This window comes from Pseudophryne corroboree, chromosome 1 (genome assembly GCF_028390025.1).
Source record: "Pseudophryne corroboree isolate aPseCor3 chromosome 1, aPseCor3.hap2, whole genome shotgun sequence".
NCBI classification, from domain to species: Eukaryota; Metazoa; Chordata; class Amphibia; order Anura; family Myobatrachidae; genus Pseudophryne; species Pseudophryne corroboree.
Window position 1 is genome coordinate 564,208,899 of NC_086444.1, and position 13,282 is coordinate 564,222,180.

At 46.5% G+C, this 13,282-nt stretch overlaps 1 protein-coding gene across 5 annotated transcripts in view; it reads left to right on the forward strand.

Annotated features, from left to right (window-relative positions):
- SLC24A2 (solute carrier family 24 member 2) overlaps positions 1-13,282 on the forward strand; it is a 491,146-nt gene that overhangs the window by 450,949 nt on the left and 26,915 nt on the right. For all 5 annotated transcript variants that reach the window (XM_063914167.1, XM_063914168.1, XM_063914169.1 and 2 more), the window contains 2 exons: positions 761-879; positions 7,380-7,526. In XM_063914167.1, coding sequence (XP_063770237.1) covers positions 761-879; positions 7,380-7,526 — 266 coding nt within the window. The remainder of the gene's footprint in view (positions 1-760; positions 880-7,379; positions 7,527-13,282) is intronic.

Genomic DNA, 13,282 nt, shown 5'->3' on the forward strand with positions numbered 1-13,282 from the left:
AGAGCCGGATCACCGGTGCTTAAAGATGACGTTATCTCCAAGTGCCGGATAAGGGACGACCCGGCAATAACCCAGGACCGGCTTGCATTGTGAACATGGATTCAAGTAGCTGTGACACAGTTTTTTTGCAGCGTTGGCTGCAGTGCCAACCACACAGTGCATGGGGAAGTCGGTGTGTTATGCATGTTATGCTGTATTTAATATATCTGGTGGCTGGTTATCCCAGCAATCGGGAGCGCTGTGTGTTTTACAGCCATTGCTGCATCTGGGATTTTTAGTAGCATTAGGATTCACTCCCCTTCTAAGCCCATCCCCAGATTCAGTGAAACTAGCCAATAAGAATTCTGGGAGTGGGCTTAGAAGGAGAGTGAATCCTAATGCTGCTGAGGTACGGTTGCCACACGGTGCCTTAATACACACAGCGCTGCCGATCCCTGGGATAACCAGCCAGCACATATATTACATACAGCGTAGCATGTTTGTTTATACTGTATATGCTGAACCGGCTCCCCCCTGCACTGTACGGTTGGCGCTGCAGCTCCCGCCACTGTTTTTTAATCTTACAGGGGTCACAGTGTTATTGAAGCCCTGCTCTGTGAACGTCTCCTTGTGCATGTCTGACCTATGTGCAGGATAATACTTGTTCCATTGAGCTGATCTAAGGCACTTAGCTGCGCATGAAGACATGTTGTTCTGCTTTAGTCTACTCTTCTTAGTCAAGGGAAAAATATTTATTTCTGCTCAATTACTTTCATTGCAGAGAAAATTGATCTTCCAAACACTTCTAATGTTGAGGTTGAGGTGACACCACCCAACGAATCTACTGATCCAGTTCAAAATGGGAATGTTGCTTACAGCATTGAAGCCGCAGAAACACAGGTTATACATTTTCCAATAATTTCATTTGTTTTTTAAAGGCATTTTTTTTCTTCAGATATAATTATTACCAGCCTTTAATGTTGATTAATTAGAAGTTATTTTATATTCCTTTTATCTTTAGCTGGAAAAAAAGCTGAGGCAGACGTGTTAGCTCAGAGTGTTGCATATAAAGCTTAAATAACTGCTCCAAAAGGACACAAAATAAAAAGTGAGCAGCCTAGAGATGAATAAAAAAACATTTAAATTATGTTCTTTTATTTCTACCATCATTCTGTTAAATGGTAAAATTATATAGTACTAGTAAAAATATATATTTATTATTAAAAATAAATCTATACAGTAATAATTGTCATCATAAAATTGAAGTCAAGGGGAAAAGGGAGAGCCCAAGGGAGCAGCAAGGGTTTAAGGAACGGGGAAGGCGATATGGAGTAGGAGGCGTATACAGTATATGCTGTCAACACCAAACCACATGCAGGACACCAGTGAAGTGGAGGATCCTTTAAAATAATTCTGCTTTCATACCAGCCAGTTCATAAGCAGTAGTTTAGTAGAACCAAGCAACATTTCAATGTAACTTTCACAATGTAGCATTTTTCAAAGAAAGATTTTACTTCAGAATCCTATTGAGATTTAACTTCAGAATCCTCTTTTAAGGAAGCCTCTTACAGAACAGAAGAATATATTTTCCTACAACTAGGAGTCAGAGAAAAGGAGAGATAAAGAACTATTGTCCTTCTTCAGAGATGTACCTAAACCAGACACTTCCCAAACTATATCAGTATACAATATTGCAACACTATATCCCCACACTACATTGCTGCATTTCCTACCAAGACTACATAAGTGCATTATCGCCTAATACTACATCGTTACACTGACTTCTTACACTACATCACTATGCTACACTGTTTCCCCACAGTACATCACTACACTACATTACTCCACTACCCCCCCCCCCCCCCCCCACACACACACACACACATCCCCATATGACAGGAACATACACTACATAGACACTTATCATTAATGAGGATACTCTTTCCCTTGGCTCTGGTCACTGTGTGCAGAGCAGCTCCAGAGATGAGAGGAGAAGTATAGATGGGGAGATGGCAGGAGGAGACAGCTGTGGTATAGGAGAAGGAAGGGTTGCAGCAGGCCTGGTCCTGGGGATTGGAGGGACTCACTACTCACTACAGTGTTGCTGAGTAGCCTCTGGGTAGTTGGTTCTGGAGAAGGGACCAGCCACAGCATCGGAGGATGTCAGACTCTGTACACCAGGAGAAACAAGCAGCAGGGCGATGGCGCACTGCCTGACACTGCCAGTGCCATCCCCTGGGTGAGATAATTTCTTCATGCATTACTAGCTAGTCACATTGTGTTGCATGAGTGGTAAACTGCAGCTGATCCTGTGGGCTTATTTAGGTGGTTAATCTGTCTGAGGTTTCCGCTATCTATAAAATCAGTATTTATTTGAGTGGCACTACGTTTTCTAGTAGGACCAGGATGCTTTGGCATGCAAGGTCAGAAACATGTTTCCTCACAAACATCCCTCTACTGCTACTATGCTCTGTCCAGCCATACATTAGTTGTCTAAATTTATTGAGCTCAGTAGAAAATACTTGCATATAATCGCTTACATATAAAACTATCAGCAAAAATACAGCAACATACATCGTCATTTGTCTCAAACTCATCTCCCAACTCATTCCCTTTGCTATGCACAAGGTCTGCACCTCTCACCCACGCTGTCGTATGATCTCTCACACACATCAAGACTTTCTTCTAGTCTCCAAGCTTTCAAACATTCCTTGAACATGTTCCTATTTGGGAAAGCAATTCAGTGGCGGCTCAAGAGGTGGGGCTGCAGAACAGTCCAAAATTCAAATAGGGGAGCCACTCCGACTGCCACTTAGTCCTGGCTGGTGATGTTTGAAGTGACAGTTGGTGTGGCTTCCCTATTTACATATTTGGATTGTGCTGCAGTCCCACCTCTGGAGCCGCTACTGGATAGCATATTACAGTGTTTTTCAACCACTGTTCCGTGGCACACTAGTTTGCCCTGAGCAGTCTCCAGGTGTGCCGCCATAGAAGCACAGCCAGGTCCGTCAGTGTTTTGCCGCTACTGAGGCCCAGGAACGATCAATAGTGCAGTGCTGGCCCTAACCAATATGATGCCCTAGGCAAGATTTTGTCTGGTGCCCCCTGGCACCACCGCTATTTCTGCCTCTGACCCTGTACCCCTTTTCCAGCACCATCACCCCTCACCCATAGCAGTCCTTATTTTGGTGTTGCTACCCCCTATATTTAAAATAGGAACAGTGTGCACATTCGGCGCACAGCCCAAAGAGAGGTGTGTTTCTGCTGGCAAGGCACATGGGCACACAACAGTACCCTTAATTCAAATTATGCCACACAGTAGTGCAACTTTATTCACATTTTATTATGCAATAGTGTCCCTTATTCACGTTACATCACACAGTAGTACCACTTTACAATATATACGTTACTCCTCACAGTAGTGCCCTTTATTCACATTACACCACACTGAATTGCTCCTTATTCCCATTACACAACTTCATAATGCTCTTTATTCACATTAGACCACACAGTACTGCCCTTTATATACATTATGCCGCACATTAGTAATTCCTTTGTACACATAATACCACACAGTAATGCCCCCTCACACATATGACACACATTATTAATGTCCTTATAAACATAATGCACCTTACACATTCTGCCAACCTTTATTAATGCCCTTATACACATAATGTCCCTTATACATTTGCTGCACATTATTAATGCATTTATACACACGACACGCATAATGCCTCTTATGCCGAACACTATTGCACAATCAACCTACCTGCACACAGCACTTACATGGCTGCTAACACTGTGACCTCTGCCTCTGCTTGGATACAGATGTGTCCTCATACATCTTGCTTCAATACACCATGCAGCAGGAGATGCCTTGTGTGAGTCAGCTGGCAGCTCTCCTAACGTCGGGCACCTTTTTTTTATGACAATACATCTTATTTGCATTTCTGTATGACTAGGACACACAAGCAGCTTCTGCTGAATAAAATTATATGTGGCATGCCTATATTCTGTGTGCGACTGTGGCTGTATCTGCATACAAAATGCTACACACAGATTATAGGCATGCCGCATATCGGCCCTCATTCCGAGTTGTTCGCTCGCAAGCTGCTTTTAGCAGCTTTGCACACGCTAAGCCGCCACCTACTGTGAGTGAATCTTAGCATAGTAAAATTGCGAACGAAAGATTAGCAGAATTGCGAATAGACACTTCTTAGCAGTTTCTGAGTAGCTCCACACTTACTCGGCAACTGCGATCAGTTCAGTCAGTTTCGTTCCTGGTTTGACATCACAAACACACCCAGCGTTCGCCCAGACACTCCTCCGTTTCTCCAGCCACTCCCGTGTTTTTCCCAGAAACGGCAACGTTTTTTCACACACTCCCATAAAACGACCAGTTTCCGCCCAGAAACACCCACTTCCTGTCAATCACATTACGATCACCAGAACGAAGAAAAAACCTCGTAATGGCGTGAGTAAAATTCCTAACTGCATAGCAAATTTACTTGGCGCAGTCGCAGTGCGAACATTGCGCATGCGCAATTAGCAGAAAATCGCTGCGATGCGAAGAAAATTACAGAGCGAACAACTCGGAATGACCACCATCATTTTAATCAGCAGAAGCTGCTGGTACCCCTAGGCATGCCAGATGCCCTAGGCAGTTGCCTAATTTGCCTATACCTAGGGCCGGCTCTGGTTTAGTGGTTGCAGAACCAGTTCTAATTTTGGGCCCGGGCAGTGTTGGGCTCTTCTGGCTTTCTCAGATGTGGCTCAGGCGTTACCTATGGAGAAGCTGCGACATGATATCCTAGGACACGCAACTGCACCATGCATCACCATTATATTGGAATGTGCCTTTGCAATATTTAAATCTTGTTCAGTGTGCCGCGAGTTGTAAAAGGTTGAAAATCTCTGGTATATTACATTCCTGACAGTGACGTGCGGTGAGGTCACTGGTTGGGGAGGTACTGGCAGCTAACAAGTTCTCCCCCCCCCCCCCCTGAAAAAAAAACAAAAAAAAAAGTGTGGTCCCCCAACACACCAGTAAAACCAGCACTAGGCAGAACCAGCCAGGGGGAGTAATGCCACAGCAGGGGAGACACTCAGTGTGGGGTCCCCCTGCCATAACATTAATCTGCCCCCCAGCCAGTCAGCCCAGGGTTGGAATTCCTCGGAAAGTGGGAACCCCAAAAAATTAAAATGGGGTCCCCCCTCCTGAGCAATAACCAGCACTGGGCTGATAGCCCAGTGCTATGCCCCGCACCCCTGGTGGCGGTGGGTGCGGGGTTCATTGTGTGTTAATAGTGTTCTTTACAGGTGGCCTACAAGTCCCAGTAAGCCTGCCCCAGCATGCTGGCACTTGGAGAACCACAAGTGCCAGCATGCCCGGACATAAAGTGCCCGCTGGCACCTGTAGTCCACCTGTAAAGAAAATATTAAAATAAAAACACCACACAAGTCTTGAAAATAAGCTTTATTAAACTGGGTCTTCACCTGGGGGCGGCGGCCTTTAAGCTCTTTTGCGTGGCCGCCGCCTTCTCAGGGCTTCCGGCGTCTTCACCTGGGGGGGCGCCACCTCCCCAGGGCTTCCAGCGTCTTCACCTGGTGGGCGGCGGCTGCTAAGCTCTTTCGCATAGCCGCCGCCCAGCCAGGACTACCGGCGTCTTCATTCTTCAGGAGCTCTTCACAGCTCCTCCTCCGCCGTCGGACTGACTCTCCTCCGCCTCGCGCTGACTTATATAAGTCAGCCGGAGGGGGCGGGGCGATGACGCGGCGAGCCGTGATTGGCTCGTGGCGGCCATCTTGAATTTCAAAAATGACGCTGAGGCGCCATTTTTGAAACTGGAACCGCTCCGCTGCCAAACTCTGCAGGATAAAGGTAATTTCCGCCGCCGCAACCCGCACCGCCGCCGCCCGCTCCACCGCCGCATCCCGCCGCCCGCACCATCGCCGCATCCAGCCGCCCGCACCTCCTCCGCCAGCGTCGCCCACACAGTGATTGACAGCGGATCCAGTGACGGATCCGCTGGCCAATCACTGTGGCCTCACTGACAGGGACGTGCTTTCATAGGTTGAAAGCACGTCCCTGATGGAAAGCGGCACCACTAATGGTGCCGCTTTCCCATATATTTTCAATGGGCTTTTACAGCCCATGGCTAGTCCCCGCCCGTGCCCACACCCCGCTCCCCATACTTTCCCCAGTGACAACGGGAGGCACCACGATCGGTGCCTCCCAAACACATATACAAAACAGCAACGATAAGAATAATATTAAGAAGATACATATGGCACAGAATATGTGTCATATGCATCTTCTTTGTATTATCTTAATCATTATGACAGGGGAGGCACTGCCTCCCCTGCCTCCCCTGACTGCACGTCCCTGATTCCTGAGACACCCACATAACATCCTTACACTTTTCTATTACCTCTCCTCTGCACGGTATGCAAACGTTCAGTACATACTGTGGGGTACATTTATTAAGCACGGTGAAGTGATAAAGTGGAAAGTGATAACACTCCAGCCAGTCAGCTCCTAACTGTCATTTTTCAAACCCAGCCTGTGACATGACAGTAAGGATCTGATTGGCTGGTCCTTTATCACCTTCCACTATATCACTTCACCGAGCTTAATAAATATGCCCCTCAATGTTTTCTTTTTATCTGTTCCTTCTCTACTCCTACAATCCATTGACTACAAGCTAAAACTGGTGTGTGACTGGATCATACAGCTCTGCAATAACCTTTTTATTATTATTATTATTATTATTATTATTGTTATCCTTTATTTATATGACGCCACGAGGGATCCGCAGCGCCCAATTACAGAGTACATAAACAAATAATCAAAACAGGAAAACAGCAACTTACAGCTGATGACAATATAGGACAAGTACAGGGTAAATAAACATAGTTACATCAGCAGATGACACTGGAATAAGTATCAGGTGGCAGAAGACTGCTGGATTTGGTGCAGATGAAGATGATTAAAGTAAGAAAAGGGATAAGCACATGAGGGAAGAGGGCCCTGCCCGTGAGAGCTTACATTCTTTTCCCTCTGCAATCTAGCTGGGCCAATATGCCATGCAGTATATAGCACTTATCCTCATGTATCAAACTCTCATTTCCCTTTAACTGTAAACTTGAAAGCAGCGCCCTCTTACCTTTCTGTCTGTTAATACATATACTTGACTTACTATTGTTTTGTTACCAATTGCAAAGTGCAAAGGAATAGATAAATGTTAATAAAATAAAAATAAATAATGTATGATTATGTGTATTAAATGTATATTAGACATTTAATTTAAATACTGTAATTATTGCTCTTATAATGGTCTACCACAAACATTTCTCATTTCCTTCTTAACATACCATTATCTCTATTTTTTTCTCAGATGACAAATGGAGCAGAGGTTTCTGAGGAAGATGAGCATCCTCTTAACTTATCATGGCCTACTAAGAAGCGTAAGAGAGCAGTGTACCTTGCTGTGCTACCAATAGTATTCCCCTTATGGATCACCTTACCTGATGTCCGCAAGCCAGTGAGTACTAGCTGTTGCTCTTGAATATTGCTCTCACATAACAAAATTTTGAGTTAATGTAAAAACCATTGTAAAAATGGGATCCGGACTGAAAGTCGACAGTAACTAGGTAGACAATGTCTAGGTCGACCACTATTGGTCGACAGTAACTAGGTCGACAGGGTGTCTAGGTCGACAGGGTCTTTAGGTCGACATGTTCTAGGTCGACAGGTCAAAAGGTCGACATGAGTTTTTCACAATTTTTTTCTTTTTTTGAACCTTTTCATACTTAACGATCCACGTGGACTACGATTGGAACGGTAATCTGTGCCGAGCGAAGCGGTAGCGGAGCGAAGGCACCATGCCCGAAGCATGGCGAGCGAAGCGAGCCATGCGAGGGGACGCGGTGCACTAATTGGGGTTCCCGGTCACTCTACGAAGAAAACGACACCAAAATAACATTAAAAACTCATGTCGACCTTTTGTCCTGTCGACCTAGAACATGTCGACCTAAAGACCCTGTCGACCTAGACACCCTGTCGACCTAGTTACTGTCGACCAATAGTGGTCGACCTAGACATTGTCGACCTAGTTACTGTCGACTTTCAATACCACACCCGTAAAAATAGCACTGTCCCCACAGTAATGCTGAGTCTCCCCAGCTCCATCCCTATCTCCCTGCATCTCCCCAAATCCAGCCCTAGCTCCCCTGCATCTCCCCAGCTCCAGCCCTATCAACCCTGCATCTCCCCAGTTCCAGCCCTAGCCCCCGAAAAATCTCTGATCCATTACACTGACATGTGGGGGGACGCCCAGCACAGGGCAAGTCCGCCACGCGTCTTGGGTCCTGCCGCCCCCCGCAAATCTGCAAAACCATTGCATGACAGCAATGCGAAGGCAGGCTGCTACCTGCCATGTTTCGGGCGCAGCGGCTGCGCATGACGTTACACAGCTGCTGCGGCCTGCCCTGCAAATGGTCTGGACATGCCTGCGTTGTCCGGACCACGCCACCCCCAATACCGCTGCAATGCCCCTTAAACGCTGAGTTGACGCCCCCTCCCACCCCACAAAAACCTCTGCCTGTCAATAAGGCAGAGGCTTTTGCAGTGCGGCTTCTGCACATGCGCACACTTCACAGGGCTTCAACATGCGAACGCGCCCGCAGCAGCGTTCCATGCTGAATTAGGCGCAGGGTGTATAAAACAGTGGTATCCAAACTTTTTTGAATCATGGCGCTCTAGAGTGTCAGAATTTTTCTAATGGCACCCCTAGACCAAAAATTTCTTATTGAGAAATGTAGAAAAAAATATGAAATGAAGTAAAGTATGTTTATATGTCATCCTTAGGTTAAATTGTATGGTGAGGGTCAAGATTTACTTCTGCTTGTCCACATATTTTATGATTAGCAGCCGCCAGCACTGGTTTTGCCTATTACATTGACAATAAATGGTTTGAATTGGTCCTGGACCACCAACCTGAGGCACCCCTGCAAGTGTCCCGCGGCACACAGTAGGAGAACCACTGGTATAAAAGATTGATAAAGAAAAGGAAGTATTAATTGTAAGCTTGCGAGCAGGGCCCTCCTACCTCTATGACTGTTTGTTTTTACCCAGTTTTGTCTTCTAATTGTGTCTAGTTGTAAAGTGCAGTGGAATTTGCTGCGCTATATAAGAAACTGTTAATAAATAATAAATAAATAATAACAGATTGTCAAAATGTTGACATTACCATTAAACGTAGAGGTTAGGTTTAGGAGCTAGGGGGTATCCAATTAGAGGCGATCCATTTTTGGTGGATAAAAATGGCCTCATGTTGTGATTTTTTTTTTGACCAATGGTCATTATCACGGTATCCAATTAGAGGTCGTTTTGATCGTCCGAAAGCGAACACATAGGGATAAGCTCCCAACCCCATGTGTTATGACGGCTATGGCAGGCCGAGGCATACCTGAAGCATAATCCCTGATAAGTACCGGCATCAGGGCTAATAGGATAGCACCTAGCGATCCTATTAGCAGCGGTAAAGTACTGCTTCTAATAGGATACCGCCCTTAGAGTTAGGCTTAACGTTAAAGTTAGGGTTAGCATTAAGGTTAGGGATAGATTTACCTTAAAAAAACAAAATTCTGACCGTGTATACATGTCATCTTGGACATGATGACTGTCCATATTATGAACATGTCAACATAACAGCCATGTTGACAGTCTCATGTTGACATTATGAATGGCAACATGATTAATGTCATCATAATATACTAAGCTCCCTAATACAACCTTGTGTATTCAGCAGCAAAACAGTGTATTCCCTAACCTTAATGCTAACCCTAACTCTAACATTAAGCCTAACTCTAAGGGGGATTCAGTATGATATCAACAGCGGCATCCCAACCATCAGAATCCTGGCAGCCCCCCAGAAATTACCATAACCCTCACATGTTCCCTACCCTAACCCTCCCTTGTGGGTGCCTAACACTCCCCGTTTTTGCCTAACTCTGACCCTCCCCAGTGGTGCCTAACCATAATCCTCCCTTCCTCAATGCCTAACCGAACTCTCCCCGCTTAGTGTCTAACATCCCCTTCTTAGTGCCTAACCCTAACCCCCACTCACCGGTACCTAACCATACCCTTCCCGTCCCTGCATCCTAACACTAGCCCTCCTTCTAACCTAATCTCCCACCCCCCGCGGCAGTACGCGAGCATGTCCCGCTGAAAGAACAATCGGGATTCCATGCATCTGTATTTTTGGCGCAGGTATCCTGCCCTCCACTGGCCTGATAGCTTCCTTCGGGATTCCGGCGTCTGTATTTTGACCACCGGGATCCCGTCATTTGGTAAATTAACTACATCTTCCCTCCCACTATTACCACTTTATTACATCTGGAGAGTATATGTAAAGTACTGTTTCTCTGACGTCCTAGTGGATGCTGGGTACACCGTAAGGACCATGGGGTATAGACGGGCTCCGCAGGAGACTGGGCACTCTTAAAAGAAAGATTAGGTACTATATCTGGTGTGCACTGGCTCCTCCCTCTATGCCCCTCCTCCAGACCTCAGTTAGTATCTGTGCCCGGCCAGAGCTGGATGCACCCTAGGGGCTCTCCTGAGCTTCCTAGAAAAGAAAGTATTTGTTAGGTTTTTTATTTTCAGTGAGATCTGCTGGCAACAGACTCACTGCTACGTGGGACTGAGGGGAGAGAAGCGAACCTACCTGCTTGCAGCTAGCTTGGGCTTCTAAGGCTACTGGACACCATTAGCTCCAGAGGGATCGAACACAGGCCCAGTCCTCGGTCGTCCGGTCCCGGAGCCGCGCCGCCGTCCCCCTTGCAGAGCCAGAAGAACGAAGAGAAGTTGAAAATCGGCGGCTGAAGACTCCGGTCTTCATTAAGGTAGCGCACAGCACTGCAGCTGTGCGCCATTGCTCCCTTAGCACACCAAACACTCCGGTCACTGATGGGTGCAGGGCGCTGGGGGGGCGCCCTGGGCAGCAATTAGATTACCTTACTTGGCGAAAAGCACATAATACAGTCTGATAAACTGTATATGTGCATTAACCCCCGCCATTAAAGTACATAAAAGAACAGAAGCCCGCCGCTGAGGGGGCCGGGCCTTCTTCCTCAGCACACCGGCGCCATTTTCTCTTCACAGCTCAGCTGGAAGGAAGCTCCCCAGGCTCTCCCCTGCAGTATCCTGGTACACAAAGGGTAAAAGAGAGAGGGGGGGCACATAAATTTAGGCGCAAAACTGTGTATATAAGCTGCTATAGGGGAAAAATCACTCAGTATAGTGTACATCCCTGTATTATATAGCGCTGTGGTGTGTGCTGGCATACTCTCTCTCTGTCTCTCCAAAGGGCCTGGTGGGGGAACTGTCTTCAAATAGAGCATCCCCTGTGTGTGTGGTGTGTCGGTACGCGTGTATCGGCATGTCTGAGGTAAAAGGCGCCTTTAAGGAGGTGATAGAGCGGATAAGTGTGTGGGAGGGTGTCTCCGTCAACAACGCCGACACCTGTTTGGATATGTGTAAGTGCTGAGGTAAAATTATTGCACAAAAGGTTAGGGAACAGAAAGGAAATCTACCCTGGTCTGTCCCCATGTCACAGAGTCCTTCAGAGTCTCTCTATGTTCACTATCCAAAATAACAAAGTATCGACACGGAGTTTAACTCCACTGTCGACTACGATAATGCAAAGTTACAGCCAAGAGGGCTAAAAGATATTCAATATATGATTATTGGAATAAAAGATGATTTGCATATCACTGATGACTCATCTGTCCCTGACACGAGAGTACACATGTTAAGGGGAAGAATGCTGAGGTAAATTTCCCTCCTCTCATGAGGAAAAAGAGCGGGAATCTCCAGACAAGAGACGGCAGGTTCCCACAAGAGAATTCTCAGGCTGTATCCTTTCCCCACTAGGGCCAGGATGTGTTGAGAATCTTACCCTTGGGTGTCCTGTTTGCACTAGCTATTCTCAGGGATCCTGCAGATAGCGTGCACATTCTAGTATACTACCCAGACCGACGATTGTGTCGGCATGGGTTTATAGCGCTATGGCAGCGTGGACAGGTACCTTATCAGCAGAGATTGAGACCCTAGTATGCATATAAATATTTTAAGATGCTGTCTTAAGTGATAGATATATAATTATAAAGCATGCCCAAAGGGACATGAGTATACTGGGTCCTAGAGACAAAAGCTATGTCGATTTCTGCTTGACGTGTCCTGTAGAATATACAGTGGACAGATGATGCCGACTTAAGAGGCATATGGAAGGCTGAGGATTGTGTGGAGAAAGGTTCTCGGGCCTGGTCTCCACAGTTATAGCTGGTAATTCTGATATTTTGCCTTATATTCCTGCACAGCCTAGGAAAGCACAACATTATTAAATGCAGCTTTTCGAATAAAGAAACAAGAAAGTCTGAGGTGCGTCCTTTCTTGTCAGAGCCGGGGGCAGAGGAAAGAAGCTGTACAACACAGCTAGTCCCCAGGAACTGAAGTCCTCCCCGGCCTCTACAAAAATCCACCGCATGTCGCTGGGGCTCCACAGGCGGAGCTAGGCCCGGTGGGGACACGCCTTCGTAAGTTCAGCCACAAGTGGGTTCACTCCCTGTTAGATCCCTGGGCAATAGAAATTGTATCGCAGGGATACAGGCTGGACTGTGAGAAGATGCCCCCTCACCGAGGACCCGGCGGGCTTCCCCCCAAGAGAGGGAGCCAGTGTTAACTGCAATTCGTAAATTGTATCTTCAACAGGTGGTGGTCAAGGGTCCCCTCCTTCAACAAGAGGGTGTTATTATTCGACCATGTTATAATCCCGAAACCAGACGGTTCGGTTAGACCCATATTGAATTAAAATCCCTGAACATATACCTGAAAAGGTTCAGGTTCAAGATGGAATCGCTAAGAGCGGTCATTGCATGCCTGAAATGAATCGGGACATAAGGGATGCATACCTTCGTGTCCCCATTTATCCACCTCATCAGGCGTACCTCAGAATTGCGGTACGGAATTGTCATTACCAATTTCACCAAGGTAATGGCGGATATGATGGTGCTCCTACGGAAGCAAGGTGTCACTATTATCACATACTTGGATGATCTCCTCATAAAAGCGAGATCAAGAGAGCAGTTGCTGGACAGCGTATCACCTTCTCTGGAAGTGAAACGGCAACACGACTGGATTCAATATATTCCAAAGTCGCAGTTGGTTCCTACAGCTCATCTGCCTCGCCTAGGCATGATCCTAGACACAGACCAGAAGAAGCTCATGACACTGGTC